The 15,772-nt window shown below is 42.2% G+C and overlaps 1 protein-coding gene and 1 long non-coding RNA gene across 2 annotated transcripts in view; both read left to right on the forward strand.

Annotated features, from left to right (window-relative positions):
- The window catches only part of LOC122641999, a 29,766-nt gene extending 15,367 nt beyond the window's left edge, over positions 1-14,399 (forward strand). Inside the window, exons 2-5 of the long non-coding RNA XR_006330003.1 lie at positions 517-520; positions 2,778-2,790; positions 14,151-14,158; positions 14,238-14,399. This is a non-coding gene — a long non-coding RNA (uncharacterized LOC122641999). The remainder of the gene's footprint in view (positions 1-516; positions 521-2,777; positions 2,791-14,150; positions 14,159-14,237) is intronic.
- LOC122641998 (zinc finger CCCH domain-containing protein 30-like) lies at positions 10,289-13,796 on the forward strand. The gene is made up of 2 exons (XM_043835372.1): positions 10,289-10,565; positions 11,480-13,796. The coding sequence occupies exon 2, from the start codon at positions 11,503-11,505 to the stop codon at positions 13,711-13,713; it is 2,211 nt and encodes a 736-aa protein (XP_043691307.1). The 5' UTR covers positions 10,289-10,565; positions 11,480-11,502; the 3' UTR covers positions 13,714-13,796.
- Positions 14,400-15,772: the final 1,373 nt, after the last annotated feature.

The following is a 15,772-nucleotide window of genomic DNA, read 5'->3' on the forward strand; positions in this document are numbered from 1 at the left end:
CTTAATTAGGATTCCAATTCCCTCAAATAAATAACTAGTGAGGATACTAACAATTTTGAAACCAATTAAAATTATTTTTTTTTTGGCAATAATCCAATTAAGATTGGAATCAAGGAGATGTGTAAGATATAAAAATCAAGGGGGTACAATAAGGATTAGACCATCAGTTTTGACTATTTGGGCCACAATAGTAAGAAAGAAGTTCGAACACCAAATTCACTCCATAAGAGCACACACGAAAGCGTCAACGTAAAAAAATGTGTGTGTTGGGGGGGGGGGAGAAGGCTGGGTATGCTAGCGGTATACCATAAGCTAGCACCCCATGTATCTATCTCTCTCTTCCTCCCTTTAAGGGATAAGGGAGTTGTTTCAAAGGGGGAAGAGAGAGACAGATCCATAGGATGCTAGCTTACGTTATCTCGCTAGCATACCCATCCCTCTACCTATATATGTATATAATAATTTATTTATATTTTTTTTGTGTGTGTATGGGTGGGTAAAGGCTGGGCACGCTAGCATTGTGCCCACGAGTGTGTCTACTTCTCTCCTCACCCCCTCAAAAGTCCCCTTCTCCTCCCATCCCAACCCCACCCCATTGGTTGAGCTGCAAGCTCCAAGAGTGTGGGCACAAGGTAAAAATCCCATTTACCTTCATTAAAGGAAGTGTGTTATCCAAAGGATTTTGCATTCCACCCTAAAAAAAAAAAAAAAAGGAGAGAGAGAAAGCAAAGAGATCGGCAGCTTAGTGCTCAAGAGAGAGCAGAGGTTACAAGGTTTCAAGCGGAGGAAACGAAATTTTGTTTGCACGGCGCTTCCTTGATTGGAGACTTTTGAGCTTCTGAATCTCCATGCTCTTTTAGTTTATCTGGTCATTCTCAAGATTTCTCACCTTTTCACTCTTTCTCCAGACTATGTTTCATTGGCTATGGATCTATCTCTCAGTATATCTCTCCCTTACTTCTCATACAAGGTGTTTCAGTCGGGGTTTTAGTTTCTTCTAAGACACGCCAATTTTTTCTTTTGAGCCAAGGCTCTCACGGGATTTGTTCGTTGATCAGCCAGCTTCAGAAAACTAGTTAGTGATCACGTTATGTGTATTTCCTTCAGGTTTTTTCACCAATGCAGTGATGTGGCCATTCCCCTTCATTTATGAAGTTAGAGAGCCCCATGATCTCTTACGAGGGCACATTTTTGGATATCCCTAAGGATTTTGCATTCCACCCTACTGTTTGCCATCATTCTCCCTTGGCTTGTCTCTTCACCATCCATCATGAGCTCTACAATCCCCTATTCTCAGAATTCTTTCTATTTTCAATCTCTTCCTGGTCTCTGGTCTATATATTCGGCCATGGATTACTGGTTGCCTTCTCATCTAATACCCCCATAACACTTCTGACTGTTGTAAGTGTGCCTGTGGTGTCGCTGTGTATTACAATCTTGTCTCCCATGGCTTCCCAACCTTCTAAGTTTTTGGTCACCTCCTTTGTTTTCGGGGAGAGCTCTGGTTCGGCTAAGTTTGATGAGACTTTGGTAGAGAAGTTCTCTGCAAAACTTGATTTTCCTAGAGTGCGTGTTCCTACTTTGGATGTGCCAGAGCATGCTTTGCAACAAGCTAAGAGCATCTTTCAATTTTCTATTGTCGGCTGGGTCTTTGACAAAGTTTGAGTTTCTGCATTGGATTTAAAAGCCATATTTAACAGAGTAGGACATTCAAGAGCTATTAGGATCGAAGAGATACACTTGATCGAGAAGGCACACGATCATTTTATTATTAAGTTGAAGAGCCTGAGGGACATGCATGTACTCTTATTCTCTCAACTGTGGGTGTATTTGGGTCATCTGGTAGTGCTGTAACGTTGGGATCCTGAAGTACCCGCTGAGGACGTGGTCTTCACAATGGCGGTCATTTGGGCCCAAATTGAGAAGTTAAGTTGGAAGTATTACAGTAAGGAAATCCTAACAGCCTTTTTCAATCAGGTTGGTCGGTGTATCGATCTGGAAACTCCATCAGGTACTATCTCCTCTTCCAATTGCCCTGTAGCCAGAATTATCATACCTTTATCATATGCTATGAGATCGGCGGTGCAAGTGAATCTAGGGCCAGGGAATCCTTCTATTGTCAATATTACTTATGAAAATATACCTGAAGCTATATGTTCCAACTGAAACCAACTTGGACATGATGATAAAGGCTGCCCATTTAAATTAAGAATGGAGTACCTACAAGCTGCTGCAACGGCGGGTAAGAATTGGAAGTAGTCCTTGCTTCCTAGAGGAGCCATCCCCCCATGAAGAGCTAGTTCATTGGTGGAAGTATGCAGGGTTTATGACGAATTTTTCGTACAAGAGCATCAGGAGGGTTCTAGTCAAGTTGAGGTAAGAGGGCAAACTGAGAACAGGGAGTAGCCAACCACCTATTCATAGAAGCGTAGGGTGGAGCTATTGAAGGAAATTATTAATATGGCGCACTCTTTCGGGTTGGAGCTCCCTTTAACCTCGGTCAACTCACGTAAAATAATGATGGACCTTATCAGAGGGTGGACACCTATCATCCCACCTCAGCCTTCCCCTCCAAACCAGAGGTTCTCCTATTCTTGGTAGATGACTGGTCCTGCTCCACTAGTAAAAAGGAACACCCCCTCAGTTCAATTGCGAGAAATCCTGAGCTGTGAACCTAACACATTGGCTTGTATTCCGGTGGCTGCTCTCCAGAATCAGGGAAGCAGGTGGGTTCTTAAACCCATTGCGTCTAACTTTCAAGGAGTACCAGTGCAAAGAGGAAGTGGAAGGGTGGAATCCCTTAGTCTGCCCCCTAAGAGGCGTCCTGCACAGCCTTTTGATGAAGATCCACTCGCTCTTCAGCTATGCATCCCTGGCAATGACGAATCTTCTAAGAAAGCCAAGGTGGACCATGGGGAGAGTTCAAAGAAGGAAACTAAGGCTATGGTGGCTGGCCAGCAACAGCCACCCAAGGAGACATAAAGATCATGGCGTTGAATTGTCGCAGGGTTGGCCCCCCTGCGACAAAGCGGGAAATCCACCAATTGTTGTACAAACATCGGCCTTCCGTGTGCTACTTGTCTGAGACTAAGCAATCTAGTCCGTTTCTGAACAGTCTGTGTCGTTCTTTTTCCTTTTCACAGTTCATAGTTTCTCTTGCTGTAAATGGGGTTGGTGGTCTTCTCCTTATGTGGGCATCAAATGTAGAGTGTTCTGTAGTGTGGCAAACAGAGTGGTGCATTCATGTAGATATGTTCTTTTTGGACTAAAATCAGAAATGGACAGGCACTTTTGTGTATCTCAGCTGCCATGAACAAGTACGTTTGCATCAATTTCATTCTCTTACTAATTTAGCTTCCTTCGTCGATAATCCTTGGTTACTTGTGGGTGATTGGAACACATACCTTAATAGGGATGATAAGATAGGTGGCATACCAATTACACAATCACAATTAGCACCTTTCAATGATTTTTTAAACAATGCTTGTGTGGCTGAAATTAGAATTAGTGGATTGCAATGTACTTGAAATAACTCTCAGCATGGGGATAGCAGAATCGAAGCCAAACTTGATAGGTTTTTGTCTAATCTGAATGGCTTCAATATTTCCCTTCGGCTTCGGTGATTACTGATATAGTAGCTTCATCGGACCATAAGGCTTTAATTCTGTAGACCCATCCACTCATTAACAGACTGCCTAAGCCTTTTAGGTTTGAGGCACTATGGCTTGTGGAACCCAATTTTTTGGAGGTGGTGATATCGTCCTGGAGTAGTAGCGAGCACAGAGGATCTTCTTCATTCAGGTTCTGTGCTAAGCTTAAAAGATTGCAGGCTTCTCTAAGACATTGGAATAAACACAACATTGGAAACATTTTTCAAAAAATAGAAGAAGCCAAGGATACCCTAAGGAGTCTTTATAACATTCCAGCGCAGCACAGAGATTCTCATTGGTTTCAAAATGAGAAGCAAGTCATAGCCTTTTTAAATAAATTGGCACATCAAGAAGAACTATTATGGGAACAGAAGTCGAGGACAGACTGGATTCAGAAAGGGGATCGCAACACTAAATATTTTCACATCACCACCATTAAAAGGAAAGCTAGAAATCTGATACGATTTCTCAATGTGGGAGGGGTTACTGTAACCACTGAGATGGACATAGGAGCTGCCTTCATGGATTTTTATATAAATCTCTATTCCACTTCAAATCCCCAATTAGATATCAATTATTTCGAGGCTATTAGAGGCCAAGTAGCCTCGGATGACAATAGTTCTCTTATGAGTCCTATATCAGATGCAGAGATCTATGCTACTATTAAGGCCATGCCTACCAACAAAGCACCTGGACCGGATGGGTTCTCTGGGATGTTTTATCACAAAGCGTGGCAAGTGGTGGGAGCTGAGCTTATTGACTGTGTTAAGAAGTTCTTCAATGAGGGAAGTTTTACGCTGCAAGTAAATCACACTCATATTTCTCTCATTCCTAAGGTGGACCATCTGACATCTGTGTCTGAGTTTAGACCCATTAGTTTATGCAGCTTTGTCTATAAAGTCATTTCAAGAATCATGGTCAACCAGCTGCGGCCTATTTTGAGGAGAATTATTTCATTCAATCAAAATGGTTTCATCAAGGGAAGGTATATACAAGACAATGTTCTGATATGTCATGAACTTCTGCATAAGATCAAACAGACCAGAAGAGGTAATACGGGATATTTTTCTCTTAAAGTTTATATGCAGAAAGCTTATGACCACTTGGAATGGGGATTCTTGAGACAAGTTCTTTCGCATTATGGGTTTGACCAGAATTGGATCAATAGGGTGATGTTCCGCATAGAGAATATCCATCTTAGTATTTTGGTGAATGGTACTCCCCTACCTTTTTTCAAACCTTCCAGAGGGCTTAGGCAGGGTGATCCCCTCTCCTCCTATTTGTTTGTGCTATGTGCGGAAGTTTTATCCACCAAATTGACTTTAGCACAAGAGAGCCATTACATAAAGGGGTTGCAAATCAGCAAAGGCAGTGAAAGGATAAGTCACATGGCTTTTGCAGATGATCTGATATTTTTTGGAGAGGCAGATATGAATGAGGCTAGAAGATTGAATGAAGTGGTGCAGGAGTATTGCAGATTTTCAGGTCAGGCTCTAAACATCAACAAGTCCAGGGCACAGTTCAGCCCCAATGTGCATTCTTCGATTAAAAGGCAACTCAGGAAATTCTTTCAAATCACTCCCACGACTTCTTTGGATTCATATCTTGGAATACCTTACTCTTCAGGTAAATTATCTAAAGCCCAATGCTCCACTCTCTTAACTCGGGTTAATGGTAAACTGCAGCAGTGGAAAGCTCAGTATTTGAGTCCTGCGGGTAAGACTGTGTTGATCCAAACTACCTTATCTGCCATGCCTCAATAAACAATGTCATGCTTTAAGCTTCCTGTTGCTATTCATAAGTCCTTGGATACTATCAGTAGACAATTTTTTTTGGTCTAATGGCAGTAGCTCTGCAGTCCCCACAATCACCTGGTCCACTATGTGTTTCTCTAAAAGAAGTGGAGGTTTGAACATCAAATTATCAACTTCTATGAATCAAGTTTTGTTAGCTAAAAAAGCGTGGGAGCTGCTTTTTCCTCTCGCTTCTTTGTGGACCTCTCTCATGAAAGCTAAATATTTCTCCACCTCCCAATTTCTTAATGCCCTCTGTCCTCTTTCTTCTTCGTGGGGATGGAAATCTATCTGTTCGGTTCGAGATCTCCTTAGGAAGGGAGTATTTCACCTCCTAGGAGATGGGTGCTCTATAAATCTCTGGACTGACTCCTGGATTCCTGACTGCCCCTCTCTAGCGACTCCCCTCCCAATTCATCCTTTAGCTCCTCTATTGGTTGCGGTTCTCATTGATCATGCTTCTTTGTCCAGGAAGAGGGAGTTAATTTTCCAATGGTGGCCTCCTGATATTGCTTTCAAAATTTTGTCGATACCCATCCTTACCTTCCCTCATTCAGATCGCATAGTGTGGAATGGTACTTCTACGGGTATCTTTACAGTTGCTTCTGCCTATAAGCTAGCTGTAGAGGGTGATTCTTCTCTTCAAAGTCCCCTATGGCTCAAAGTATGGCATCTTCCAACAACGCCCAAAACGCAGCATTTGATATGGAAAATCTTATATAAGAAGCTTCCTCTTCCAGATCTTCTTAACCAGAGAGGATTCCACCTCAACACGGTCTGTGTGATGTGTCAAATTCATCATCAGAGTGCAGATCATCTCTTTATAGCCTGCCCCAAGGTCCATGATCTTTGGACCTCCTTGGGGTTACTTGACTTCCTTTATGTTCAGGAGATTGATGTTGGTATAGTCACAACCATAAAGCTTTCAAGTTCCAATAACAGGGAGAAGAAATTAAAAGCGGCCCTTTTTTTTAGTCTGATTTGGGTTTTATGGAGAGCGTATTGGGATCTTATTTATAAGAATGAGCAGACCGATTTTATTATTCTAAAGCGAAGAACCATCATGCTTGCCAGGGAACAATTACAATGTTGTGCAGAAAGTCGGCCAAGCAATACAAGATGGGTTAGATGGATTCCTCCTCCACCAGGAGTAGTGAAGATTAATGTCGATGGTGCAAGTAGTGGGAATCCAGGCAGAGCTGGAATTGGAGGAGTTTGTCGTAATCATAATTCTCAGTTTCTTGGTGGTTTTGCTCAAGGTATTGGGAACAATTTTGCCTTAGTGGCTGAAGCGTTAGCTGTTCGAAAAGCCTTGCCATTGGCCATCATGATGGGCTATAACAGAATTATCATTGAAAGCGATAATTTGCTGATCATTCACTTACTCACTCATCCCACCATAGCTCCACCTTGGCGTATTGAAGGTATCATTGAGGACTGTAAGTTGTTAGTAAACAATTTCCTTGACATTGTCTTTCTTCATACTCTCAGAGAAGCAGATTCGGCGGCGGATGCATTGGCTAGAGTGGGATCCTTTGTTCAAAGGGATTTACTATGGCTCTCTTCTCTCCCTGAATGTATTCTCCTTCCATTGTTGTTTGATGGTTCTGGAACGTTGTTCCAGCGTTAATAAATCTTCTTACCAAAAAAAAAAAAAATTCCAAAAAGGACAAAAAAAAGTAAAATTAGAAACAAAATTTCACCAAGTTTGGTTACAATAAGATTTTCCTATTGTATATAATACTCATATGAATATAAATATATAATATATAAGGGAAAGAACTTTGTCCCAGAGTATGTGAGCTATGCTCAGAGACAGAGGGAGGCAAAATGACCGCCCCACGCCCCATGAAAGGCAGAAATGTCGTCTTTTGTTGATGCTTTCACGTGTGCTCCCAGTAGATCCAGTGTTAGTGTAGGGGCCACGCTCCCGAATAGGGAACACATCCCCAATATATAATTATACATCATACAAAAGGGACATTGCTAGGGTCAATCACGTGTGCTCCCATTAGATTCGGTGTTGGTGCAGAGGCCAAGCTCCCGAATAGGGAACACATTCTCAATGTATAATTATACATCATACAAAGGGACATTGCTAGGGTCAATCATGGCCAAACTAACCCAGTTCGGCCCAACCAAGATCAATTAGAGCTGAGTTGATTGGGTTGAGCCTTACATGGTTGGGCCTGGGCTAAGATATCCTATTATTTTCTTTTACTAATTGTTGAGGTAGAAAACTATCAGTATGACGTCCCCACCTGTGGACAATGGATAGTCTGCAAGATAAAGGAAAAACACCAGAGATGATCAGAGCAGACTCCGCAGGGGGGGGGGGGACTCTCCAATGCTTAAGTCAATTCTCTGACAATAGCTAAGAATTGCAAAGCAAATCACCAGCCAAAAGTTGGTTCCATACCTTTTCAACAGCCCTATTGATACCTTGTTGTTGTGAGGTGTAAGGCGGCAATTAGAGTCCTTGTTTGGTACATCATTTTCTAAGAGTAGTTAGTTTCCTCATAAGAGACTAGGTACACATGGAGAGCCTTGATAAGGGAAGTTTCCCTATGATGAGATTCCTTTGCCTTTTTTTTGCCTTTTTGGGAGTCCTATCTCGATAATTCACCTTCCTTAGGTTGTTAGGATATAACAGAGTTGGTTTCCTATTAGCGATGAGATCAGGACGACATGAACCCGATCTGGAGTGGATTTCTGTTTGGAAAGTTGTGATACTATACGACAACGCGCTGTGCCTTCTCGATTTCCCCCGAGATCTTTGCCGGTCACATGTCACACCTCCAATGGTCAGCTCATTTTACCCATATTTATACTTTGTTGCTCTGAGGTGTAAGACGGATCCGAAAGTTGGATCGATACCTTTTTGACAACCCTATTTATACCTTGTTGCTCTGAGGTGTAAGGTGGCAATTGGAGTCCTTGTTTGGTACATCATCTTCTAGGAGTAGCTAGTTTCCTCATAAGAGACTAGGTACACATGGAGAGCCTTGATAAGGGAAGTTTCCCTATGATGAGATTCCTTGGCATTTTTCTTGCCTTGTTGGGAGTCTTGCCCCAATAAGTCAGCTTCCTTAGGCTGGTAGGATATAACGGAGTTGGTTTCCTATTAGCAATGAGATCAGGACGACATGAGCCCGATCTGGAGTAGATTTCTGTTTGAAAAGTTGTGATACAACACGTCTTCTCGATTTCCCTTGAGATCTTTGCCGGTCATGTGTCACACCTCCAATGGTCAGCTCATTTTACCCATATTTATATTTTGTTGCTCTGAGGTGTAAGGTGGATCCAAAAGTTGGATCCATACTTTTTCGACAACCCTATTTATACCTTGTTGCTTTGATGTGTAAGGCGGCAATTGGAGTTGTTGTTTGGTACATCATCTTCTAGGAGTAACTAGTTTCCTCATAAGAGGCTAGGTACACGTGGAGAGCCTTGATAAAGGAATTTTCCCTGTGATGATATTCCATGGTGATTTTTTTGCCTTGCTGGGAGTCTTATATGATAAGACAACTTCCTTAGGTCGTTAGGATATAGCAAAGTTGGTTTCCTATTAGTAATGAGATCTGGACGACATGAACCCGATTTGGAGTGGATTCTGTTTGAAAAGTCCTGATACTACACGGCAATGCGCCTTCTCGATTTTCCCACGAGATCTTTGTTGGTCACATGTCACGCCTCCAATGGTCAGCTCATTTTACCTATAGTACTAATAAACACAAGGCAGAATGTTTTTTGTCCCAGTGGCACAAGTTGTGCCCAGACACATGGGGGTGGGCGAAATGACCACGCTGCCCCCCTGAATGGTAGGCCCATGTGTCTAGGCGCAGGCTACGCTGCGGCACAGAGAACATCACCCTTAAACATAATTAAAACCAAAGAAACCTGTCGAAATTTTTTTTAGAGAATCCTCGAAATTATTATTATTTATTGCCAAATAATTTTAGTTTTAATTTTAATTTTAAGGAAGAATGTTCATTGTGCCGCAGCATAGTCTGCGCCCAGGCACATGGGTAGCCTGTGTAGAGGGTAGGGTGGTCATTTTGTCAACCCCCATGTGCCTGGGTCAGGCTGCGCTGCAGCGGGGAATAACACCCCTAATTTTAATTATTGTTTTTATCAAAATGAATAAATTATTATTATCTGCTATCCTTGACTCTTTTAGTCAATGGGGACGGCTTTGTGTCTCGGGGCTTCTGAGCTAAGGTTTCTTTTCGGCGCGTGATTCACGAACGGGTAAGATATGGGCCGTACAGTGGGACCCATATCTCATTGCTTGTTCCTGCGATATCCATGAAATCTAAACGGTTCGTGGAATCACGCGCGCGTGAAAAATTTTAGTGTCTGAAAATATTAATTTTCTTCAATTTAGGGGTTTTTTTTTTTTTTTTTTTTGGTCGTTGGTGCTACATGCCTTTTCCTACGATTTGACTCCACAATTAACTGGATTTGATAAGTGCCTTGAGTCCGTTCGTACGCAAGAACAGCGCTTCTTATTCGCGGACGCCATACTGATTTTCAATCCAGCATATTCGTCTGGAGAAGTCCGCTAGTACCACACCGGCTCAGCCGGTCACTACTCAGAACACAGGCAGATCTCAAATCATTAAAAAGTGGGGAAAGATGTTTACCTAACCAGTAATCTTCCCTGACCTTTTCACCGACCCGATCGGTTTCCACCTCCAGTTTGAATTCCCGAATTTAACTCTCATGTGGAGTGAATTTGGGATGTATTTCCATGCGGATTTGGCCCGAGAAGAGAAAGAAAGTTAATTTATTCAAATTTATCTGCATTTCAGAGTGTTTCATTTCATTTTAATTTGGAGACGTCGAAGGCTTTGTTTCTCCGTTTCCCCTCTCTCGCTATTGGCTTTTGGGGGTTTGTTGGAACTGAGCGAGGCATGGCGATCGAACCTTTGCTTCTCTTTTGTTCTTCGTTGTGGTTTTCTCGTTCTTGTCGCCTGGTTTCTGAGGTTATCTCGGCTTTCGATTTCGGTTTCTCTTTATTCTTTTTGGATTGGTGATGGTTTATTTGCAGATCTGTGCAACTTTAATGGAGTTTTTGATAGGTTTTTAGCTGCTTTCCGTCTTCGGACTCTGGAAATCGGTAAGTAGTTGTTTCATCAATCTATGGCGCTAGGTGATCGGTTATTTTGTGTGACTATCACTCGAGGATTGGCTTTTTCTTTGTCTTCTCTTTTCAGTTAGTTGTCGAAGACTGCGAACCTGTGTTTAACCTTGGTCTCCCTTTTTCAAACTATGTTGATCCTTGGTTGGGATTCTGAATATGTCATTGTATGCTTCAAGTTCTCTTATTTTGTATGCGTTATATAATGCCTTTCCAGATTTTGGTTTTTCTTCAAAGTAAGTTGATTTATCTTCGAAAACTCTTATCTTTTTTGCTCACGTCTACAGTGATTTTTTTTTTTTGCTTGAATGCATAGATTTTTAATGCCACTTTGGGTTATCTCTTTTTCCGATTTTGATCTGTGTGGATGGTGTGGCTGGGAGAACTGGTGCTTTCTGTAGATAATTTGGCGACGACTGTTTCAGAGGCTAATTAGGGTTTTTTAGCGCTTCAGAAAGTGCAGAATATCATCTCGAGGGTCTTGTGATAAATTCCAATTTTTTCCCCTAATCGAACTATTATCGCTATAATTTGTCGAATCTTATGTTACCTACATTTTAGCCGCAATCCTTTACCATTTTCGTTTTAGGTGTCTCTTCGGATTTTGTCTAGCTGGTCAATAACGTTTCTTAATCTTTATATCATTAAATCGTCTTCGTTCTGTTTTTACTAAAAATGGTGTTTTTCTTTCTCTCTCTGAGTCTTCTTGCAAAAATTGACGCTTTTTGCTTTCCCCCCCCCCTCCTTTTGTAGCTTAATTATCTCATCGGTGGTTTTGCTGTAATTTTTTGTGAGATCCTTGACAGTTTGGTGCTTCGGTGTTTCTGTTTTTAGATCGTTGGTTGTTATGGTACTTAAGTTTCAAGAGAGGTGAGTAATTTCATATCTTGCAGGTGGATTTCCAGTTGATCGAAGCATGTGCGGTGGTCCGGAACACTTAAAATCCACGTCGTCTCAGTCTCCGTCTCCGTCTCCGTCTCCGTCTCCATCTTCTGAACAAAATATATCTTCAACGAAAGACATGAATCACTTGACTGTTGAAACTGATGATTCTTTTGCAAGCTTGCTCGAGCTTGCCGCTAACAATGACCTTGAAGGCTTCAAGCGCTCAATTGAGCGTGATTCCTCTTCTATTGACGAGATTAGTCTCTGGTATGGCCGCCAAAAGGGCTCTAAACAGATGGTCCTCGAGGATAGAACTCCTTTGATGGTTGCTGCCACATATGGTAGCGTTGATGTCCTTAAGCTAATCCTCTCTTTATCTGAGGCTGATGTAAATCGCTCTTGCGGCCCAGATAAGACCACTGCCCTCCACTGTGCTGCTTCTGGTGGATCTGTGAATGCTGTTACTGCTGTGAAGCTACTTTTAGTGTCGGGTGCTGATCCCAACTCTCTGGACGCCAATGGACGTCGACCTGCGGATGTTATTGTTGTGTCTCCAAAGCTACCGAACGTGAAAGTCGATCTGGAGGAGCTCCTCTCAAGCACAAGTTCTGATGGTTCTATTGCTGTGCGCGACCTTCGGGTCTCCACTGCTACTTCCAATTCGAATTCCCCTCCACTCTCGTCGTCCCCAGAGAATGGATCCCCATCTTCTGCTTCTGATTCTTCATCTTCACCAATGACTCTGAAGTACAATGATCTCCCTGCATCTTCAGCATCGGAGAAGAAAGAGTACCCGATTGATCCATCTCTCCCTGATATCAAGAACAGCATCTACTCAACAGATGAATTCCGCATGTTCTCGTTCAAGGTTCGACCTTGTTCCCGAGCGTACTCCCATGACTGGACCGAGTGCCCCTTTGTTCACCCTGGTGAGAACGCTCGCCGGAGAGACCCCCGGAAGTATCACTACAGCTGTGTTCCATGCCCTGATTTTCGCAAAGGTGCTTGTAGAAGAGGGGATATGTGTGAATATGCTCATGGGGTTTTTGAGTGTTGGCTTCATCCAGCGCAGTACAGGACTCGCCTTTGTAAGGATGGAACTAATTGCATGCGAAGGGTCTGCTTCTTTGCCCACACATCTGATGAGCTCCGTCCTCTGTATGTATCCACTGGCTCTGCCGTTCCATCTCCCCGCTCAAGTGCTTCTGCTGCTACTGCCATGGACATGGCTGCAGCCATGAGCCTCCTGCCTGGTTCTCCCTCATCGGTTTCTGTCATGTCACCCTCCCCTTTCACCCCACCCATGTCTCCATCTGCCAATGGATTATCTCACTCCTTGGCTTGGCCACAGCCGAATGTCCCGACCTTGCATCTTCCTGGAAGTAATTTTCAATCCAGTCGTCTGAGGTCATCCCTTAGTGCAAGAGACATTCCAGTTGATGATTTTAACATGTTACAGGATTTTGATGCCCAACAGCAGCAGCAGCAACTCCTCAATGACCTGTCTTGCTACTCTCAATCTCGGCTTGGTTCAGCCTCTGTGAACCGAGTAGGTCGATCGAAGACCCTAGCCCCTTCAAACCTCGATGAGCTTTTTACTGCAGAAATCTCTTCCTCTCCTAGGTACTCGGATCAGTCTTCTTCAGCTGTCTTCTCTCCCTCGCATAAGTCAGCCGTTCTCAACCAGTTCCAACAGCAGCAGAGTATGTTATCGCCCATTAACACAAACGTGTTCTCTCCCAAGAACGTTGATCATCACTCTCTCCTGCAAGCTTCCTATGGTGTTCCGTCCCCAGGAAGGATGTCACCCCGGAGCGTGGATCCGCAGTCTCCCATGAGCTCCCGGCTTTCTGCCTTTGCACAGCGTGAGAAGCTCCGGAGCCTGAGTGCACGCGAACTTGGATCAAACACTGCTGGAATTGTTGGGTCCCCTGTAAATTCTTGGACCAAATGGGGTTCTCCAAACGGTAAGTTAGATTGGGCCGTTCATGGAGACGAACTGGGTGGTATTAGGAGATCATTCGAGCTTGGGAACAACAGTGAAGAGCCTGATTTGTCATGGGTTCAGTCACTGGTGAAGGAATCACCTCCTGAGCTCAAAGAAAAGGTAGCTGTTCCGACCTCTGTAGCTGCACCGTCCGGTGAAGGATCAAATTCGAACTCTCACTTGGATTCCATTGATCACTCGGTTTTGGGAGCTTGGTTGGAGCAGATGCAGCTTGATCAGCTTGTCGCTCAGTAAAAATCAAATTCCTTTTTACTGGGCTATGAGGTACTAGATCAACAATTTAGTAAATATTATATATAAATATTTATTTGGGTTCATTGGTGGGGGATGTGGTGATACTCGGTAGAGGAAAGGGAAAGAAAAGTAAAAGAGGGACTAAAGAGGAAGGAGGGTTTAAAAAAAAGGTTTCAGGAAAATTTATTTTTCACCATTTATTATAGCAGTGAGAGTGGAAGAAAAAGACAACCTCCCTGGGTTAAATTGGAAGACCCGGTCTTGGCTAGGTGATTTTCTCCCTAAATCTCGGATTTTAGGTTTTTTTTACTCCAGTTTTTTCTTTTCTTTTGAGCTACAAAACCTGTCTTTTACCATGTCTTTTTTTTTTTGCTCTTTAAAATCAGTAACAGGGTTGAACAAAAAGGAAAAGGGGTTGAGTGGGAAATGCAGATGAGGGAATGGGGTTAAATTTTTTTCATTTTGCGTGTTTCACAGGGCTCTCAGTTAGTCAGTGTATTGACTAGGTCTTTGTGAATTGTGAGAAAGGGGGGAAGAAACAAGATGTGGTAACTGACGTGTTCCATTGAAGACTGAATTATTATTGAGGGTAGGGTTCTATATTTTGTCCTTTTGGTGATGTAACATTGAATTGGAAGCTTATTATTATTATTATTATTATTTCAATACCTTTATTTTTTCCATAATTGGCTTGCTCTCTGTCTATATCTGTTTCTCTCTCTTTCTTTATGGACAATGTTGGATGCGTTTTTCCGTGGGTTTTAAGAAAGTATGTGGATGTGGTGGATCTCAATAGTGGGAAGAGATAGTGGAGGGAGTAGTAGTGGTGGTGGTGGTGGTGGTGGGATTGGAAGGATCTGTACTTGGATTCTCTGAATTTATTTTGCACGACTTGGAGATATGAATCCAATCTGTTGGGTCTGTAGCACAGCATGGATCGTTGTTGGGTGGAATGGCACAATACTTGAATCTATTGTTATCTCAGCAGGTAGAACATCTTACTCGTACGTTCCCTAGTCATTAATCATAGGAAATGTTTGGTGGTGGTTTCACCATATCTGCTACCAGATCTGCTAAAGATGCTAAATAGTGATAGCTTTTGTTTTAAAGTTGTTTTAGAATCTATGCACACGGATGAGGTTTTTCTTTCTGTTCTTGGTGAACCCATGAGTAGACAAGATCGGAAGTTTGATGATGATGGGTGGCTAGGAAATCCTTGTAATTGTGATTGCTAAACATGTCATTGGTTGATAAATCACTATCCCTAGTGGTGCATCTGTGTAACAAATAATAACCCTTGAACCAGACGACGTGTTAAACACGTTCTTTTGAGTCTACTTCGAAGGTTATCTGAAAAATCAGCCATACGATGACCAAGACCCTAGAATTAGTCATGATTCGAATTGACTGATTTGTCCCAATTTTGATATACATTTTTATTTAGCTAAATGCCATTTTAAATGTTGGAACTACAGAGCAAGACGCATGATCTTTCTTTCTGGTTGGTGGTAGTCATGCTAGTCGTGAGGTCCTTCCCATTTCTTGTGATCCTTGCATGTAAATTTCATGGCTCAAGTAATTGAGTTGAAATCACGGTTTTAACTTTTAAGAATAGAGATTGGTTACAATTCAATTCAACAGTAGTTAATCCAGTCATTTTTGGTGGATTTCCACCGATCTATCGGTATCCACGATGCTGTTTTTTTGAAACCTTAGTTGATATTTTTCTCTCTCGTCATTGAGAACTTTTGCTTGTTTCTCTTGGGTTCTTATTGTATGAAAAATCAAGATATATTGACAGATTTAGAGAGTAAATATGAGAAGTTTTCTTTTAGTAGGAAGTGAAGTGGAGAAGTAGAACTTTGAATTAGGGCTGTAAATGGATAATCAAAAATTTATATCCGCATCTGTTTCCGAAAAGATATGAATACTCTAATAAAAATTAGTTCTTAAAAAATCCGAATAATTAATAATAAAAAATTAATTAAATAATGATCTTGAGGGTTTTTGAAGATTCAACAAGTTTTAGAATATGAGGAAAAGAGAATCTTGATCTAAG

Source organism: Telopea speciosissima, chromosome 10, assembly GCF_018873765.1.
Source record: "Telopea speciosissima isolate NSW1024214 ecotype Mountain lineage chromosome 10, Tspe_v1, whole genome shotgun sequence".
NCBI lineage: Eukaryota > Viridiplantae > Streptophyta > Magnoliopsida > Proteales > Proteaceae > Telopea > Telopea speciosissima.